The 20,668-nt window shown below is 36.8% G+C and overlaps 1 protein-coding gene across 3 annotated transcripts in view; it reads left to right on the forward strand.

Moving 5' to 3' along the window:
• The window catches only part of COL4A5 (collagen type IV alpha 5 chain), a 293,639-nt gene that overhangs the window by 194,233 nt on the left and 78,738 nt on the right, over positions 1–20,668 (forward strand). For all 3 annotated transcript variants that reach the window (XM_053657521.1, XM_037167116.2, XM_053657520.1), the window contains 8 exons: positions 2,059–2,151; positions 3,249–3,319; positions 3,598–3,789; positions 4,600–4,768; positions 6,912–7,004; positions 7,099–7,203; positions 8,461–8,558; positions 17,887–18,037. In XM_053657521.1, coding sequence (XP_053513496.1) covers positions 2,059–2,151; positions 3,249–3,319; positions 3,598–3,789; positions 4,600–4,768; positions 6,912–7,004; positions 7,099–7,203; positions 8,461–8,558; positions 17,887–18,037 — 972 coding nt within the window. The remainder of the gene's footprint in view (positions 1–2,058; positions 2,152–3,248; positions 3,320–3,597; positions 3,790–4,599; positions 4,769–6,911; positions 7,005–7,098; positions 7,204–8,460; positions 8,559–17,886; positions 18,038–20,668) is intronic.

Consider the following 20,668-nt stretch of genomic DNA (forward strand, 5'->3'; position numbering starts at 1 on the left):
AGTGGCTGCCGGAGAGTTTCTTACGAAACAGCTGCCCACAGTTCCCAACAAGCTCATGGCTTTTCACACAGCCCCACTTTCCAACCAGTCCAGAGACTATTAGAATCAGGGTCCAATATGTCCCAGCTCCTCCCTTCTCCAGGTGTTGCCCAGCACCCCAATTTTTCTGGTGCCAGCATCCACAGGCCCAGCGGATGTGTACTGCCTCTGTGTGTCTCCCACTTAGTCTCTATTATCCCCAGTGACTTCCAGCATCTAGATCCCTCCTGGTGCTTGGCTGCCCTCCCTACTCTGGTAGGGGAGGGACCTGGTGATCTAACTCTCCTCCTGGTATCCTGCAGCAGGTGCCAGGCCGAGGGCACAGCAGCCTTGGTCCTGGCGCAGATCCCAGGAACCTTACCGCCCTAGCGCACTCTCCTCACCATCTGTTTTTCAATATCCTCTGCAATTTTTGGCCTCCAAACTTCATATAAGCTAGGATTCTGTTAGCTATTCACTCTGTTCCTCAGAAGATTGGCTAGGTATTCCAGGTGGGCACAATGAGGTTATTTAATAACCTTCAGCTCCACTCCCACCTACCTCTTTTCCATTTTCACCAAGCCAGAGTCATTCTTTTTAAAAGTTAAGGTAGATCATGCTGATTTTCTTTTTAAAATCTTCTACTATATTCTCATTTCACTCATAGTAAAATCCACAGTATTTAGGGAGGCCTATGTAATGTTTTATGATGCACCACTAGTTATAACCTGTGAACTGTTTTTCCTGGTTTCTCTTTCTCACTCTACTCCAACAATATAATGTCAATATAGTGATGTTCCTTGTGTATGCCAAACATGGTTATTCTTGTTGCCTGAAGTAATCTATACTTGTATATGTTCTACATCCTTCAATATTTTTATTTTGTATTATCTTCTCAATGAGATCTATCCTGACCACCCTATATAAAATTGAAACCTGTCAACCATCCTGAGTATATCCTATATGCAGTCTTATTATTCAGCTCTATATTTTCACTATAAATATGATTCTTTTGATATAAGGGGTCTAACCAGAATGTATACAGCCATGTAAAGTGAAAAACAGACATTTATAGAAAAAGAGACAAGGTACAAGAAATTTTGTACATAGGACAATGACATCTCAGTCCCCTTGGAAGTAGGCACCTTGGGACCTCACATATTTCTCCCAATTACCTCAGCTGCCCTGTTGTATTTTCCTGAATCTCATCGACGGTCTGAAATCTCTTCCCTTTCAAAGGTGATTTTAGTTTTGGGAAAAGCCAGAATGTAATGTACCAAGAGCTCTGTACACAGAGCACCAAATGTAAGCCTACATTAGGGATCTGAGTCACCTGGGTGATTAAATGTTTTGCCAAAAAAACTCTGCATTAGATGTGATGCATGACTGGGTACATTGTTATGTTGAATGAAGTTGCCAATCACCAGTTGCCCATTGCTTGGCCTTCTGAATCATCCAAACAGTTTCCGTGGAGGAATGTTCAAGGTTAACAAAATTTGATGCAGATTTGTTGCTGTACGCACTCAGTCATTTTTAATACAACAGCCACACAGTACACATGCTCACTCAACAATGTCTACCACCCCTACTGACTAGTACAGTAAAATCATCATTGTTCATGCATGTGCATTCCAGTCCACTCTCCTTGGCTGCCAGGTTACATCGATGTTGCACAAACTATTCTCATTTTATTAACAATGGCTGGACTTTTTCCAGACAGACCTCATATACATATATATAAATAATTTAATAATTTGTTACCTTTATTTTTCTATTACCCTTTTCCACTGCTATATTGTGGAAAAATCCATGAAGACATGGATTTTTCTCTGATTTGTTTATCAATGTATCACAAACACCTAGAACAATGCTAGGGACAGAGTTGGCACTCAATAAATATTTATCAAATAGATTGATTCAAGATGTAGGCTTCTGTAACTACACTGTTAGGTGGGAATGTTGTGCATTAGTGCTAACTTCTTTAGAACCTATCTAAACAAAGTAGATTAGTAAATTTTTTTTTATTGTGATTTTCTCTAGGTGACAAAGGTGACACCTGCTTCAACTGTATTGGAACTGGTATTTCAGGGCCCCCAGGTCAACCTGGTTTGTCAGGTCTTCCAGGTCCCCCAGGTAAACCATCTTGCCCCAGGGCAAACTTATAAATTATTTCTTGGCTAGCTTTTAGTGAGATTGCAGCTTTAGAGTAATGCCAGTTTCTTATTTTATCACTAGTCACTCACATTAATAAATAAATATGAAATGTCTTGTGACATTTATGTTGTGAAATAAGTTATGCTCTTGTTTCTAATTTCTGAAGCTACCAGCAGTTTCTAACAAATTGAAACCAAATTTGATATTGATTTGACCCACAAGTCTTTTAATCAACTGCCTCTTGGTATATCTCAATACTATATCCCGAAATCACACTTTAAATCTGTGTTAGGGCTCAGAATAGACACCAGATCACTTACCTTTCTGTCTAGTGTGTCTTCCAAGGAAATCAATTCATTTAGCACTTGGAAATAGATTTTTAGCAAGTCTTATAGCTGCCAGTGGAATTTAATAATCTAGCCTTATGACTCCAGTGTAGTGGTTCTTAAACTTGGGAATACATCAAAATTACCTGAAAGGCTTGTTAAAGCCCAGATTTCTGCATCCTACCCCTAAATGTTCTGATTTGTTAGATCTGGGGTGAGAGCCCAAGAACTAGCATTTTTAACCAGTACTCAGGTGATGCTGATGCAGCTGGTTTAGGGAGCCATTTGGGGAATGACTGCTGTAGTAATATTTCCCCTAGTGGTTGAGTACCAAACATTTCTCATAAATCCAATGTTAGGGAGTGAAATATCAAAGAAAGGACTGGTAAGTATCTAGGAAAATTGTTGAAGTCAGAACAAAGAAAGATATTTAGACTTTGTCCTTGTGATAGTTGAAGGAGCTCTATACACAGTACTTGGTAACTGTGAGCTCTTGAGAAGATTTGGGGTTGGAAATAACTGAGACTACAATATTGTATGGAACGTGAAATGTTAGATTTACCTAAAAGGAAGAACAGTTTCTTCATTTTGAGAGTATAAAATCAGAGAACAAAAATGTGACCCTTTAGTGGGGTTGAATGGGATCTTATTTTAAAACTTGACTTCCTGATTTGATTATTTTTGTATACTTTGTTGGGAATTCAACTTCAAAGCTCACACTATTGTGTGTGTTATGTGTGTTTGTCTTAGGATCTCTTGGTTTTCCTGGACAGAAAGGTGAAAAAGGACACACTGGTGCAGCTGGTCCCAAAGGACTAAGAGTAAGTTTTCAGCATATTATAGAACTAAAGGACTTGAATAAATCTATTTACACTTTGATTTTCACTTGTGTATACATATAAAATAAATTAAGTTTTTCTATTAAATTTATTTGATTACTTGACACTCTGTGACTCACATGGCTCTTTTGATTCATAGCTTTTTACACTAAATGTTATGGGTAGGTTGATGGGGTAAACTGGAGAGAGGAGAGTTTTAGAAAAAGAGAAAGTGATTTTCTCTTTCTCTTTCCCCTGTTCTTTCTTTTTTCCCCCTTCAGGGCATACCAGGATCTCCAGGTGCTCCAGGCTTTCCTGGACCTAAAGGAGAACCTGGTGACATCCTCACTTTTCCAGGAATGAAGGGTGACAAAGGACAGCTGGGTTTCCCTGGACCTCCAGGTCTCCCTGGTTTACCTGGTACCCCTGGACAAGATGGATTGCCAGGGCTACCTGGCCCCAAAGGAGAACCCGTGAGTTGGTTTAGTATCCTTGGTTTTCTAACGTAAAAAATGTTACTTAGGTATGTTTCCTAGGATGTGCCTGTTGCTGGTGTGAATACCTAATCAATGCTTAAAGAAACTGATTAATATATAGAAATGTTACATTGTTATTGACTATGTAGGGTTTCTTTACCACTCCTTTCCCTCAGTTGTTTCATAAATTCCTTCTTTTTAACCTATTTCTATACTAAGTAATGTTGGCTATAAATTTCTCAGCAGAAGGTTAAAGTACTGTGGGTCACTGTAAGGTTCCCCTTCTCTTGCCTCACACATCCTTGTCTGGGTTTATTTAGCCATAACAGCAGAAGCCTAATTTGTTTTTTATATTTATTTGTTTTATATATTAAGCTTAGAGATTCATGTGAGTGGATAGCCATATTAAATGGTCTGTGGAGCCTAAAGGTTGAACACAAATGAGCAGTGTCTTATTTTGTGTACAACACACAGTCCAGAATATTTATGTGGAATGTCATATTTATATAAAATATTAGCTAGACTGTAAACTTCTTGACTTATACTAGAATATAAACTTCATTATGGCAGAGTTTTTATCTGTTTTTATTCTTTGTAATACCATCACCTGACACATAGTAAGAACTCAAAAATATTTGTTGAAGAAATTAATAAGTAGAGTGATCACACATACTGTTCCATAATATACATTTATACAGCTTTTAAGAACTGTTTGTGTCTATATCATTTTTCTAGCTGTATTCAGTAATACCAACCTTTGGAGAGCTGTTATATCTATGTCTCTGTATTAAACTTTTCCCTTTTCAGGGTGGAATCGCTTTTAAGGGTGAAAAAGGTCCCCCTGGGAACCCAGGTTTGCCGGGTCTCCCAGGGAATAGGGGGCCTATGGGCCCTCTTGGTATTGGCCCTCCAGGCCCAGCAGGTGAAAAAGGCATACAAGGTATGGCAGGAAATTCAGGCCAGCCAGGAATACCAGGTGAGTTCACTATATTCGTTTTGTTTTTAATTTGGTGCTTAAAAGCAGAAATGTATTATATTTGGCCATTCTTGGCTTCCCTTCATGAGAGATGTGTTTCCCTGGACATTTATATTTGGGCTTTTCAGAGCTCCATAGCAAGAAAACACAATACGTATGTGGTTTTTATGGGAGGTTTCCTCTTTAAATTTTTTTCTGAAATTTTTTGTTGTTTTCGTTGTTTTGAAGTACATGATACATAATGCAAAGTTTAACAAATATATTGGAGAAACACATATAACTGCCATAGGCATCAAGAAACAGAATACTGCTAGCATACTAGAAACCCCCAAATTCTTCTCTATCCTTTCTTGACCAAATTCTCCTTCCATTTTCCAAGAATAACCACTGCCCTAACTTTTGCATAATTTCCTTCCATTTACCCCCTAGTGTTATTACGTAGATATGCATTCCTAAACAGAGTACTTTAAGCTTCTTTTTGAAATTCATGTTGATGGAATCATAGGTATCCTTTATGTTTACTGTCTGTAGCTATAGTATATTCATTTTCATTGCTGTTTAGTATCCTATTGTATGCGTGTATAACAGTTGATTTATCCATTCTATTGTTAATGGACAATTGGGCATTGTATAGTTCAGGCCTATTCTGATTAATGGTTTCTATGTACATTCTTGTATATATACACTGCTGTACATATGCACATACTTCTCTGGAGCAAGGATCAGCAAACTACAGCCTGTGAAATAAAACTGACCAACACTTTTTGTCATGAATGAAAGTTTTGTTTCAACAAAACCATTCACTGTTGACTATGGTTGCTTTTTCAACCACAGTGTTGAGCATTTGTGACATAGATCATGGTGGCCCACAAAACATAAAGTATTTACTGTCTGGTCCTTTATAGAAACAATTTGCCAGTCCCTAGACTAGGCTACATATTTAATATTAGCATTTTCAAGGCATAGAATAAATCGATCTTAAGTTTTACTTGATAATTCCAAACTACATCCAGAATTGTATGAATTTATACTCCCATCAGAACCATTAGAGATTTCTTATTGTTCTATTTCTTACTGTTCTATAGCCTCATAAACATTTTGTTTTGTCAGACTTTTATATTGTTGCCAATCTGTTGAAGTGTGGGATACCTCATAGCAATTTTATTTTACATTTCTTTGATTACATTAAAGTTTAGCACCTTTTCGTGTGTCTACTGACCATTTTAATTTCCTTGTATGAAATGCCTATTCAGGTGTTTTGACCATTTTTTTATTGGATTGAATCTATTTCTTATTGCCATAGAGAATTATATATTACACACACACACACATACATTATATACAGAGTGGGGCAAAAGTAAGTTTACATTTCATATGGAAAATAAAATAATTAATAATAATAATACAAGAATTAAAAATATAACTCTGTGTTTCACATACTCAGAACTATAAACTGATTTTTGCCCTGTCCTGTATATTCTATTGGTTTTTTGTTAGCTATTTACATTGCAAAATTTTCACTTACTTTGGCTTGCCATTTTTTACTCTCTATGGCAACTTTAATGGACAGGAATCAATTTGAATGTAGTCAAATTTATCAGAATTTTCTGTCATGGTCAGAGCTTTTTATTTCATGTTTAAGAAACTCTATTTTGTACTGAGCCTATTTTAAGTTCTTAATTCAATTAATGAGAAGAAGGTGTACTTGGACTTTGCACACACAAAATCTTAAGGTACTATTACTTTTCCCAAAAAGAAGTATTTTTATTTACTACTGTTTGATTTTTTTAAGATTCTTTTGGCTTATATTTTAACAAGTTTTTATAAGTGCCATCTTCAATAAAGGAAGCTTTTTTTTTTGCTTTTCATCATCTTTTATTTTTTCTATTCTTTCTTTTTTATTTTTATTGTATTTGTCCCATTAATATTTAGTCCCCTTAGCTTTTAAAGCTATCATCTACTTTTCCTTTTTGAAATTTCATCCTCCTATTTGCTATCTTCCTAGAATATATAATATGGGATTTTTTTGTAGTTTTGTTAGATTGCACTTTTAAAAGATTATACTCTCTTTTTTCTTTTCCATTAAAAGAGATCTTTAGTCAAGAGAACACTTATTTTGCTATTGATTCCTGTGTATACTTAGGTCCTAAAGGTGATCGAGGTCAGACCATAACCCAGCCAGGAAAGCCTGGCCTGCCTGGTATGCCAGGCAGGGATGGTGAAGTTGGTCCTCCAGGTATGTGAGGAATTTATTTTACCACATTTTCACCACTTACTAGTTTCTTTATTTAAAACTTTCCCTTTCAAAAACCTGTTGCTTCTCTTCTTAGGTGACCCCGGACTCTCAGGCCAACCAGGTTTGCCAGGAATACCAGGTAGCAAAGGAGAACCAGGTATACCTGGAATAGGGCTTCCTGGACCACCTGGTCCCAAAGGTATGTAGTGGGTAGCAGGCAGGGTAAGTTAGCTGCTTAGTATGACATTATTTCTTTAGTTCATTCAACAAATAAAATATATTAATTGTACTCTTTTTCTATATACTGTAAAGAGTATAAACGAAAAGTAACAGCATACATACACTGTAATTTCATTTTTGTTTATCCAAAATTGTCCAGGCAAGAAAATATCTAGCCCTGGCTGGTGTAGCTCAGTGGATTGAGCACGGGCCTGCGAACCAGACAATCGCGGTTCGATTCCCAGTCAGGGCACATGCCTGGGTTGCAAACCAGTTTCCTACAGGCCATTTCCCAGCAGGGGACGCACGAAAGGCAACCATACATTGATGTTTCTCTCCCTCTCTCCTTCCCTTCCCCTCTAAAGATAAATAAATAAACAAAATATTTTTAAAAATAATAAAAAATAATAAAAAATTTAAAAAAAGAAAATATCTAAGTTATAGGAATGCAAAAATGATACTTAAGCTATAAAATCACAGTAATTATTTTCTTTTATGTTCATTGTTGTATTTTCAGGGTTTAGAACAGTTCCTGGAACATAGTAAGCATTCAATAGATATTTGTTAAATAAGTGGATTACATTAAACAGAAAACAGATTTATTGCACACATATAACCAAATAATGTTTTATTCTAAATCATATTTTCTTGATTTCCTAAAAATTTTAAAACTTATTGCTTCAGTTCTGCTTTATTCCTCACAAAATTTATTCTCATTATCGTCAAGAGTGTGCATTGGTCTGAGAATAGTGCTTCCTATGTCCTTACTCACTTATACTAAATGACTTAGAAGGAGTCAGATTTTATTTTCTTATGTATATATGTGTGTAATATCTGCAATTGTTTTTATTTCATTTCCAGAATTATACAGTAGATCTTTTATTACACTATGTCCCAATGTAAGCAGAAGAAAATATTTTCTGCATTTTTGTGTGAGATTCATTCTTTATGTTCAGTATTACCTCATAATAGTCCTCACTCCCCTTTAGAAGAGCATATCTTCCACACATGTTAGCTCTATGTGAAAATTAGAAGGACCATAAGGTGATTGAGAAGTACTATCAAGTATCTGTAAGGCTTGATCCTTAGTCATCATCCAAAATGTCATTGTGGTTTTAACATCTTACTGTAGTCACTAAGCCTGATTGGATAGGGAAGACATGTTGGTTTGAAAGTTTGGATATTTTTCTTAGAGTATCTTCTATTTGGAGATTTAAAATGACTTATCATTTTTCAGGTTTTTCTGGAATTCCAGGACCTCCAGGAGCACCCGGTACACCTGGAAGAATGGGTCTAGAAGGCCCTTCTGGTCCACCAGGCTTTCGAGGACCAAAGGTCAGGGACAGTTTAATATTTCTTAAAGATTTCACTTATTTATTTTTAGAGAAAGGGAAATGGAGGGAGAAAGAGAAGGAGAAAAACATTGATGTGAGAGAAAAATATCAATAGGTTGCCTCTGACCACGACAAGGGACTGAACCTGCAACCCAGGCATGTGCCCTGACCAGAAACTGAACTGGCAACCTTTCACTTTGCGGGATGATACACAACCAGCTGAGCCACACTGGTCATGGCAGGTCTAGGACATTTTAATTTATTTTTTCCTACAATCCTGTTTCTCCTACCTTTATTTTTTAAAATTTATGTGTTTGTTTATTTTTTAATTATTTAAAATCTTTATTATATTTTTGCATTACCATTTAGTCTACCCTTATATTCCCTATCTCCAGAAATCACCACACTGTTTTCCATGTTCATAAGTCTTTTTTCTTTTTGCTTAATCCTTCCACTTCGTAACCTCCCCACCACCTCTATAGCTGTCATCTGCTCTCCATCAGTCTGTCCCCATTTTCTTTGTTAGTTCAGTTTCTTCATTAGATTCCATATATGAGTGAAATCTTATGGTATTTGTCTTTTTCTGACTGGCTTATTTTACTTAGCATAATATTCTTCAGGTCCATCCATACTGTTGCAAAGAATAAAATTTTCTTTCTCTTTTTTACTGCCAAGTAGTATTTCATTGTATAAATGTCCTGTACTTATTTTATCCACTCATCTACTGATGGACACTCGGGCTGCTTCCACATCTTGGCAATTATAAACAACAAACTCCAATGAACATAAGGGTGCTTATGTTTTTTTGAATTAGTGTTTTGGGTTCCTGTGGATATATTCCCAGAAATGAGATTACTGGGAAAAAAGGCAGATCCATTTTTAATTTTTTAAAGTATTTTTTATTTATTATGCTATTACAGTTTTTTCAATTTCCCCCCTTTATCTTCCCTCCACCCGATACCCCCAACCCTCCAGCATTCCCCACCACTTAGTTCATGTCCATGAATTGTACATATAAGTTCTTTGAGCTCTCTGTTTCCTATACCATTTTTATCTTTCCCCATCTATTTTATGCCTACTAATTATGCTTCTTCCCTGTACATTTTTCCCCTATTCCTCCCATCCCCCTCACTACTGAACTTCCTCTGCATGATGTCCATTTCTCTGAATCTGTTCCTGTTCTGGTTGTTTGCTTAGTTTTTTTTTTTTTTTCATTGTTTTCATTTTCTTTTAGGTTCATTTTGTTGATAGTTGTGAGTTTCTTGTCATTTTACTATTCATATTTTTCATCTTCTTTTTCTTAGATAAGTCCTTTTAACATTTCATATAATAAGGGCTTGATGATATGAACTCATTGAATTTGACCTTATCTGAGAAGTACTTTATCTGCCCTTCCTTTCTAAATGAAAACTTTGCTGGATAGAGTAATCTTGGATGTAGGTCCTTGCCTTTCATGACTTGGAATAGTTCTTTCCAGCGCCTTGTTGCCTGCAAGGTTTCTTTTGAGTAATCAGCTGATAGCCTTATGGGCACTCCTTTGTAGGTAACTCTCTCCTTTTCTCTTGCTGCTCTTAGGATTCTCTCTTTATCTTTAATCTTGGGTAACTTAATGATGATGTGCCTTGCTGTGTTCCTCTTTGGGTCCAACTTCTTTGGGACTCTCTGACCTTATTGGACTTCCTAGAAGTCTATTTCCTTCACCAGATTGGGGAAGTTTTCCTTCATTATTTCTTCAAATAAGTTTTTGATTTCTTGCTGTTGTTCTTCTCCTTCTGTCACCCCTATAATATTTGTATATTGGAACATTTCAAACTGTCCCAGAGATTCATAAGTCTCTTCACTTTTTTGAATTCTTGTTTCTCCATTCTATTCTGATCAAATGTTTATTTTTTTCCTTTTGTTCCAAATCATTGATTTGAGTCCTGGTTTCCTTCCTGTCACTGTTGGTTCCCTAAATATTTTGCTTTATTTCATTTTGGGTATCTTTCATTCGTTCTTTCATTTTTTGACCAAGCTCAATCAGTTCTGTGAGCATTTTGATTACCAGGGCTTTAAATTCTCCATCAGATAAGTTAGCTATCTCCTCGTGGCTTAGATCTCTTTCTGAAGCTTTGCTCTGTCCTTTTATTTGGGCCATATTCCTTTGTCTCAGCACACCTGTTAAGTTGTAAGGTCATGGGGCCTTAGGTATTCACCAGAACCTGGCAACCCTCCTTCCTGTGCTGCGGTGCTGTCTGTGGAGGAGTGGCCAAAGAGGGAACAGTGTAACTCCCTTGCTCAGTTCTATCCCACTTTTCAATAAACTCTCTAGTGTGAGACTGGGAATTACTCCAGTCAGCAACTGCCATCCATAGTCTATAGTCAGCTCTGAGTCTCAGTTTCATCTTCAGCCAGTCCCACCCATGTGGTCCATTATCTCTCCTACTGGCCTGGTTGTTTTGGTTGAGTTTTTCTTTAATTTCATGGTTGTCAGAGTCACATGCAGTTTGATTTTCCTGACACTTCTGGTTGTTTATTGATTTTAGATTGGTTGTTATCCTCTTTTTGGTTGCATGAAGAACCAAAGAGTATCCACCCATGCCTCCATATTGGCTGGAATTCCATTTTTATTTTTTTGAGATATCTCTATACTGCTTTCCACAGTGGCTATACCAGTCTGCATTCTCACCAACAGTGCATAAAGGTTCCCTTTTCTCCACATCCTCTCCAGTGCTTATTGTTTTTTGATTTATTGATGATAGACATTATGATAAGTGTGAAGTAATATATCATTGTGGTTTTAACTTGCATTTCTCTGATGATTAGTGACATTGAGCATATTTTTATATGTCTTTTGGACATCTGTATGTCCTCTTTGGAGATGTATCTATTCAGGTCCTTTGTCCATTTTCTAATTGGGGTGTTTGTTTTTTGGGTGTTGAGATCATGTATAAAGGACCCATGATAATGGACAGCAGGGTCAGGACTCACTGAGGGAAGGGTGGTGGGTGGGGCAGGAGAAAACAACGAGAGAAAAATTGGGACAGCTGTAACTGAACAACAATAAAAAAACAAAATAAATTTCAAGTAGAATAATAAAAAAATTTTGGACATTAACCCCTTATCAGCTCTATTAATGAATATGTTCTCCCAATCTGTGGGTACTTTTTTTACTGTGTTGATGATTTCCTTTGCTGTGCAAAAGCTTTTTGGTATGATTTAGTCCCATTTGTTTATTTATTCCTTTGTTTCCCTTGTTTGGGGAGATATACCCGATAAAAATTTCTGCCAACAATATCTGAGATTTTGCTGCCTATGTTTTCTTCTAGGATTTTTATGGGTTTGGTTGTAACATTTAAGTCTTTGATCCATTTTGAATTTATTCTTCTGTGTGGTATAAGAAGGTGGTCTATTTTCATTTTTTTATGCATGTATCTCTCTAATTTTTCCAACACCAGTTATTTTTTAAATTACCTTATTGTTGTTCAGTTACAGTTGTCTGCATTTTCTTCCCACCCCTACCCCCTACCCCCAGCCAAACCAACCTCCCTCCCTTGCTTCTACCCTCCCCCTTGGTTTTGTCCATGTGTCCTTTATAGTAGTTCCTGAAAGCCCTTCTTCCCACTCTCCCTTCTGGCTGTTTAGTTAGATTGTTCTTAATTTTAATGTCTCTGGTTATATTTTGTTTGCTTTTTTCTTTTGTTGATTATGTTCTAGTTAAAGGTGAAATTACATGGTATGTGGCCCTCACCACCTGGCTTATTTTCACTTAGCATAATGCTCTCCAGTTCCATCCATGCTTTTGCAAAGGGTATAAACTCCTTTCTCTCTGCTGCATAGAATTCCATTGTGTAAATGTACAAGGTTTTTGATCCATTCTTTTGCTTATGGGCACTTAGGCTGCTTCCAGAACTTGGCTATTATAAATTGTGCTGCTATGAACACTGGGGTGCATGGTTCTTTTGGATTGGTGTTTCAGGGCTCTTAGGGTATAATCCTAGCAGTGGAATTTCTGGGTCAAAAGGCAGTTCCATTTTTAGTTTTGTGAGGAAATTCCATACTGTTTTCCACAGAGACTACACCAGTCCACCAGTCTGCATTCCCACCAACAGTGCACTAGGGTTCCCTTTTCTCTGCGTTCTCTCCAACACTTGTTTGTTGATTTGCTTATGTTGGCCATTCTGACTGGTATGGGGTGGTATCTCATTGTGGTTTTAATTTGCATTGCCGTCATGGCTAGTGATACTGAGCATTTTTCCACATGTCTCTGGCCCTCTGTATGTCCTCCTTGGAGAATGGTCTGTTCAAATCTTCTGCCCATTTTTTAATTGGGTTGTCTTCCTGGAGTGGAGTCATGTGAGTTCTTTATATATTTTAGACATCAAACCCTTCTCTGAGGTATCATTGGCAAATATGTTTTCCCAAATAGTTGGTTCTTTTTTTCATTTTAATGCTATCTTCTTCAGCCATGCAGAAGCTTTTTAATTTGATGGGGTCCCATTTGTTTATCCTTTCCTTTATGTCCCTTGCTTTAGGGGACGTATCCATGAAGATGTAGCTGTGTAGAATGCCTGAGATTTTCCTGCCAATGTTTTCCTCTAGAACTTTTATGATGTCATGACTTATATTTAAGTCTTTTACCCATCTTGAATTTATTTTTGTGTATGGTATAAGTTGGTGATCGAGTTTCATTTTTTTGCATGTAGCTGTTCAACTCTCCCAACACCATTTGTTGAAAAGGCTATTTTTTCTCCATTTTATGCTTCTTCCCCCTTTGTCAAATATCAATTGACTGTAGAGACATGGGTTTACTTCTGAGCTCTCTATTCTGTTTCATTGGTTCATGTATCGTTTCTTATGCTAGTACCAGGCTTTTTTGATTACTGAATTACTTGTAATTCAGTTTGATGTCAGGTATTGTGATCCCTCCTGCATTGTACTTCTTTTTCAAAATTGTTGCAGCTATTTGGGGTCGTTTATGTCTCCATATAAATTTCTGAAATGTTTGTTCTATATTTGTGAAATATGCCATAGACACTTTAATAGGGATTGCATTAAATCTATAAATCTCTTTGTGTAGTATGGCCATTTTGATGATGTTAACTCTTCCAATAATGAGCATGGTACATGCTTCCATTTGTTTGTGTCTTTCTTAATTTCTTTTCTCAGTGCTGTATAGTTTTCTGAGTATAGGTCTTTACCTTCTTGGTTAGGTTTATTCCTAAGTACTGTATTTTTCTTGCTGTTATATCAAATGGAATTTTTTTCCTGATTTGTGTTTCCAATGTTTCATTGTTGATGTACAAAAATGCCTTTGATTTCTGCATATTGAGTATGTATCTGGCTGTTTTGCCTAATTCATATATTAGGTTGAGTAGTTTTTTTGTGAAGTCTATAGGATTTTCTATGTATACTATAATGTTATCTGTAAACAATGACAATTTTGTTTCTTTCTTTCCAATTTGGATGCCTTTCATTTCTTTTTCTTTTCTTATTGCTGTGACTAGAACTTCCAGTACTATGTTAAATAGGAGTGGTTAAAGCCGGCATCTTTGTCTTGTTCCTGATCTTAGCGGGAAAGCTCTAAGTTTTTGCCCATTGAGTATGATGTTGGCTGTAGGTTGAGGAATGCTATATGGCTTTTATTATGTTGAGGAATACTACCTCTATTCCCCCTTTGCTGAGTGTTTTTATCATAAATGGGTACTATACCTTATCAAATGCTTTTTAGCATCTATTGACATGATCATGTGATTTTTGTGTTTTGTTTTGTTTGTATGGTTTATTAGGCTACTGATTTGAGAATGTTGTACCATCCTTGCATCCCTGGGATGAATCCCACTTGATTATGGTGTGTGATCTTTTTTTTTAAAGAGTTTATTTATTTATTTTTAGATAGAGGGGAAGGGAAGGAGAAAGAGAGGGAAACATCAATGTGCGGTTGCCTGTCATGTGCCCTCCACTGGGGTGCTGGCCCACAACCCAGGTATGTGCCCTAACTGGGAATAGAACCAGCAACCCTTTTGGGTCAGAGACCGCACTCAATCCACTGAGCTACACCAGCCAGACCATGTGTGATCTTTTTAATGTATTGCTGGATGTGGTTTGCCAATATTTTGTTGAGGATTTTAGCATCTATGTTCATCCATGGTATTGGTTTGAAGTTTTCTTTCTTTGTTATATCTTTTTTTCTGTTTTTGGATTAGGATGATGCTGGCTTCATAAAAAGAGTTTGGGAATGTTCTATCTTCTTAAATTTTTCCCATACCACTTATTGAACAAACCATCTTTATCCCATTGTATGTACTTTTTTTTCTGTTGAATATTAATTGACTGTAAAGGTGTTGGTTTATTTCTGAGCTCTCACTTCTGTTTCATTGATGTATGTGTCTGTTTTTAAGCCAGTACCATGCTGTTTTGATTAATCTGGTCTTACAATAATTGGAACGGAAAATGTAAAACTGCCTTTATTTTTAATTGACATGATACTATACATAGAGTACCCCAAAGATTCCACCAAGAAGCTACAAGAACAGATAAATGAATTCAGCAAAGTAGCAGGATACAAAATTAATATCTAGAAATCAGGTGCATTTTTATATTACAATAAATGACTAACAGAAAGGGAAATTAAGAAAACAATCCCATTCAATTACTTCAATAAGAATAAAATGCCTATGAATAAACCTAACCAAGGATGTAAAGACCTGTACTAGGAAAATTATAAGACACTGAAGAAAGAAATTGAAGAAGATACAAATAACTGGAATCATATACTGAGTTCATCTATAGGACCAATTTATAATAAAATGTCCATACTTCCCTAAGCAATTTATAGATTCAATGTAATTCCTATCAAGACTCCAATGACATATTTCACAGAAGTAGAACAAATATTTCAAAAATGTATATGGACCCACACAAAGCTCCACATAGCAACAGCAATCCTGAGAAAAAACAAAGTTGGAGGAATCATGCCGCCTAATATTCAAATTTTCTTTGTTTTAACTCTCTTTAGACTTACACATCATCCCAAGTCTTCACTATATAAAGACACTTAACTGATTATATTTTCATTTGAAAGTATTTAACCAAAAACAGTCTCTAATAGTCCAAGAGGTCATATTTGAAGCAAAAAAAAAGTTTTCCAATGTGTTTCATAGTGATCAATTGTGGGAGCAACTTTGCCCGCAAAGTCCCTCCATCTGCCACAGATGAAAGCGAAATTATCAAGACATGATCTGCTTGGGGTGGCAAGGTGGCTTATCCCTCAATGGAGAAGGGCCAAGATCTCCTTTCTCAAGGGGCTTTTATTGGGGTCATTTGCACAAGAATACAGGTAGGAATTAAACAATAGATAGTATTCAAAGAACTTTGAAGACTTATCTCAGTCAGGATCAGATAGCTAAAGAGCCATAAAACTTTGAGAAACAAACTTCTTGCTTGGACCCTTATCATTTAAATGAGAGCATTCTAAACAAAGCAGGTTTCACAGGATTTTACATATTCTTTCTTAGGCCTGATCACCCAGGGGAACCTGCCCTTTCCAGCACAGGTCTGCACTGCCTTCCCCATCATAGGTTTTTAGGCTTAAGTGGATTACAGCCAGGAAGCACTTCTCCCAGACAGAAATGGGGACTCTGGCTATGTCAGAATAGCCAGGGGACAAGGGTTCATCACTCCCTCTTTGTTACAGCCCCCTGAGTCCTTCCATGATGTCCTCCCAAGTGATCGTGTCTGGCTTAGGTTGCCCCTCCTCTGAGAAGTCGTACCTGTCCCTGACTAGCCAACCAAGCATTGTGGGCAGGGGGATGAAGCAGAAGCAGTATTTACTACCAGAGACAAACTTTGTCTCCTTAGTCTGGAGGTTGCTCACAGTATCACAGTCCGGAGGTCGCTCACTCAGCCTTAGCCATGGGGGGCAGTTACAACTTCTGAAACCAGGCAGAGCAGTTCCTAACAACCAATTATTTCCTGAGATAACAGATTATAGACAAAAGAATACAATCATCGTTTCCCCCTATGCTTCTTTGTAGTATCCCCATCCCATTTAATGTCTGTTCATGCCTGTTTTTGATGATTGGTTGAAATGCTGTTGAATATCATGTCAAGAACTTTCCATGCTGTCCCTCTGTCCTGATTAAATCCCAAATACATGTTACAGATGAGTGGTATCAATTTTTAATGTGATGATGATGGTGATGATGATAATGAATTTATTTGAGTCACTTTGCATTCCTTATAATGTGTCTTAGCTGATTTAAAATTTTCTCGGGCCCTGGCCAGCTAGCTCAGTTAGAACATTGCCCCAATACACCAAGGTTTTGGGTTTGATCCCCAGTCAGGACACATAACACAAACAACCAGCCCTGGATGGTGTGGCTCAGAGAATTGAGCACTGGCCTGCAAACCAAAGGGTTGCCTGTTCAATTCCCAGTCAGGGCACATGCCTGGGTCATAGGCCAGGTCCCCCGTGGGGGACACATGAGAAGCAACCACACATTTATGTTTCTTTACCTCTTTCTCCTGCACATCTCCTCTCTCTAAAAATAAATAAATGAAATATTTTAATTTTTAAAAAATAAGTAAGTAAATAAATAAAAATTTATTTGGTCAGCCTTCAGCAAACTGCTGCAGTATGTAATTATCCTGACTGCTCCTGTATTTTATGTGCTTAATTTAAACTTCCTTTGTTTTCATCATTATAAGCTTTTTTCCCCCATGGAAAGAACAATTGACCATGACACCAGCTCACATGAGAAGCCACTTCTTTATTTATTAATTGTTTTTATTTTATTAGAAACATTTTCAAATGAGCACAAAAGTAAAAGGAATGATACAATTAACTTTCATATATCTATCACTCACATTTCAAATTATCAAAATTTTATCACATTTACTTCATCTGTTCCTTCTTCCTTTGCTAAAGTATTTTAACTCAAATGTCAGAATCCTGCCAATTCACCTATAAATACTTTAGTGTCCATCTCTAAGTAAGTGGAAACTTTATACAAAAACCACAATGCCATACTTATTCAAATTAAAAATATCATCTAATACTCAGTCTATAATCACATGTCCTCACTTGGGTTTACTCTTATACTCTCTCAGTTATCTCTTTCTTGTCCTGAAACCAGTTCAAATTATTTGTTTTACTAAGCCCTGTTTTCCATCCTTCCTGGTATTCTCCCCAACATATCAATTACTTTAAATTTAATTGCTCTACTTCCTCACCCATGGGGGTGGGAGTATTACCTTGTATTTTCTCCTTTAAATTATCTGTGATAAACAATCAGTACTGAGAAAGTCACAAGAGTTTTTTGTTGTGTTCTGTCATGCGTATGCTCTAGGGAGAACCAGGATTTGGGCTACCTGGGTCACCAGGGCCTCCAGGACTTCCAGGTTTCAAAGGAACACTTGGTCCAAAAGGAGATCATGGTTTCCCAGGACCTCCAGGTCCTCTAGGACACACCGGATTGGATGGGCTACCTGGACTAAAAGGTATGATGGATGTTGCTATTTCTCAATTTGCTTTTAGATTTTATAGATATTGAAACTGTTGGGAAAGTTTGTGGGTGATGAGTCCAATTAACTGGAAAATCTATGATGCTACTCTGTCAACTGCTTTTTTTTCATTCTTCATGAATATCTTTTATGTTTTATTTCATGGAATAAATGATACAATCATATATGTGTAAAAGTAACACTGAGAAGTCGTTTTTTATCCCATCTCCATCCACTTCCCCGTTCTTTATGTAGTCATTTTTTTAATTTATTTTTTAATTGTTGTTCAAGTACAGTTTTCTATCTTTTATTCCCATCCCATCCCACCAATCTAGCCCTCCCCATGTAGTCATTTTTAGTTACTTATTTATTTCTAGTGATCCTTTAGACAAATACAAATCTTTCTCAAAAGACAGTGTATGACTTTTTGCACTTTACATATTTCGCTTAAATTGTATACTAGATATTACTCCATATGAGTACATAGAGATCTTGACTTTTAAAAAATAGCTGACTAATGTTGAATTGCTTGGATATACCATACTTATTTTATTAGTTACTAGTTACTAGGTTGAGCTTGTTGACATTTTTTCCTTATTAAAAGTAATCCCATATTGAATAAACTTTCATACATGTTATTACATATGGGTATAGGTATGATAGTAAAATAGTAAAAATAAAAGTGGATTTTCTGAATTGAAGGGTAAGTGCATCTCTAGATATTGTTATATTCCTCTTCATTACACCATTTTACACTCCCGGCAGCAATGCATGGGTGTGACTGTTTCTACACAGCATTAATACCTATGTTGAAACACTTGGATTTTTGCCAACCTGATGGAAATAAATAGGTATCTCAGCATAATCTTTTAAACATTATTGTGAAAATTTTCAAAAACACAAAAAAGTATTGTACAATGAATACCTATATATCCACTACCCAGATTCTACAATTATCATTTTATCTCTTTGCCAACATTTAAAAAAATTTCTATATACAACAATGTAGAAAGAATTTTAGAGGGCCTACTATATATCCATCCTTGATTTTTAACCATCAACATCTATATACATGTTTTGTCACATATTTATCCATTTCTTTCTCCATTATTTCACTTATTTTTATTTATTTCAACATAAATTGAAACAACTGCATACTTCTTCGCAATTACTTCAGCATGCATGTCATAACTACAATTCTGTGGTTGTTCTTTTTCTTTTAATATACAATTCACATTAAATGAGATGCACAGATCTTAAGGATATATTTGCTGGATTTTGACAAACGCTTGTGTAACCAAACCCCTATCAAGATATAACTTCAGCCCTGGCCAAACAACTTACTTGGTTGGAGCATTGTCCCATTCACCAAGAATTTGTGGGTTTAATTTTCAGTCAGGACACATACCTAAGTTTCAGGTAGGATCCCTGGACAGGGCTTATATGGGATGCAACCAATCAATATTTCTCTCTTATGTCAATCTCTCTCTCTTCTCCCTTCTCCCTCTCTCTGCCTCTCTCTCCTGTCTCCAAAATATATACATGTATCCTTGTGTACAGATGTTTTAAAAAAGATATAATCCCAGAAATTTCCCTTTGGCCCTTTCCTCTGTCCTTACCCCAAATGCCACAGTGGCAACTACACTGTAATCACTTTTTTTGTTGTTGTTAAATTACAGTTGTCCCCATTTTACCCCATTACTCTCCCCTGCCTTACCCACCCACACCTTCCACATTCAATCTGTCCCCTGTTATCTTTGTCCATGGGTATTTTATACATGTTCCTTGACTTGACCTTCCCTTTCTTTTCCCTGTTATTCCCTCCCCCTCCCCTCTGGTCATTATCACTTTGTTCTTCATTTCCATGTCCCTGGTTCTATTGTTCTCACTTGTTTGTTTTGTTGATTAGGTTCCACTTATAGGTGAGATCCTATGGTATTTGTCTTTCACCACCTGGCTTATTTCACTTAGCATAATGCTCTCCAGTTCTATCCATGCTGTCATGAAGGGTAGAAGCTCCTTTTTTCTGTTCCATAGCATTCTATTGTGTAAATGTACCTCAGTTTTTTGATCCATTAATTTAGTGCTGAGCACCTTGGCTGCTTCTAGCAGTTGGCTATTGTAATTGTACTGCTTTAAACACTGTGGTACATAGGTTCTTTTGAATTAGTGTTTTAGGATTCTTAGGGTATAATCCCAGGAGTGGAATTGCCAGGTCAAAAGTCAATTTTTAGTTATGGCCAGTATGGAGGTGTAGGCAGAAATGCTTTGTTTCCTCACACAATGAAAAGAATGATAACAACCAATTTAAAAAATGAACAATCAGAACTGCCAGAAAAATAGTTGTATGGAAGTCCAACCACCAAGGAGCTAAACACTCACCAGACAGTAGGAGGAGTGGAAAAGATCAGCTGAGTGTAATAGGGCAGCTGGACAGAGAGGACACATGGCAAGGCAACAGCTTGAGGACCAGGAGGGCAAGGCAGCAGCAGGCAGACCCAATGGACGGTCCCACATTTGCAAGCAGACAAGCCCAGGGGAACAATGGGGTAGAGAGAGAGAGAGAGAGACTGCAAAACACTGAGTTTCATCATGGGAAACTAAAGACTCAAAATCCCGGTCTGTAAA

The sequence above is a fragment of the Artibeus jamaicensis genome, unplaced genomic scaffold (genome assembly GCF_021234435.1).
Source record: "Artibeus jamaicensis isolate MK-2021 breed Jamaican fruit bat unplaced genomic scaffold, CSHL_Jam_final scaffold_461, whole genome shotgun sequence".
In the NCBI taxonomy this organism is placed as follows: domain Eukaryota; kingdom Metazoa; phylum Chordata; class Mammalia; order Chiroptera; family Phyllostomidae; genus Artibeus; species Artibeus jamaicensis.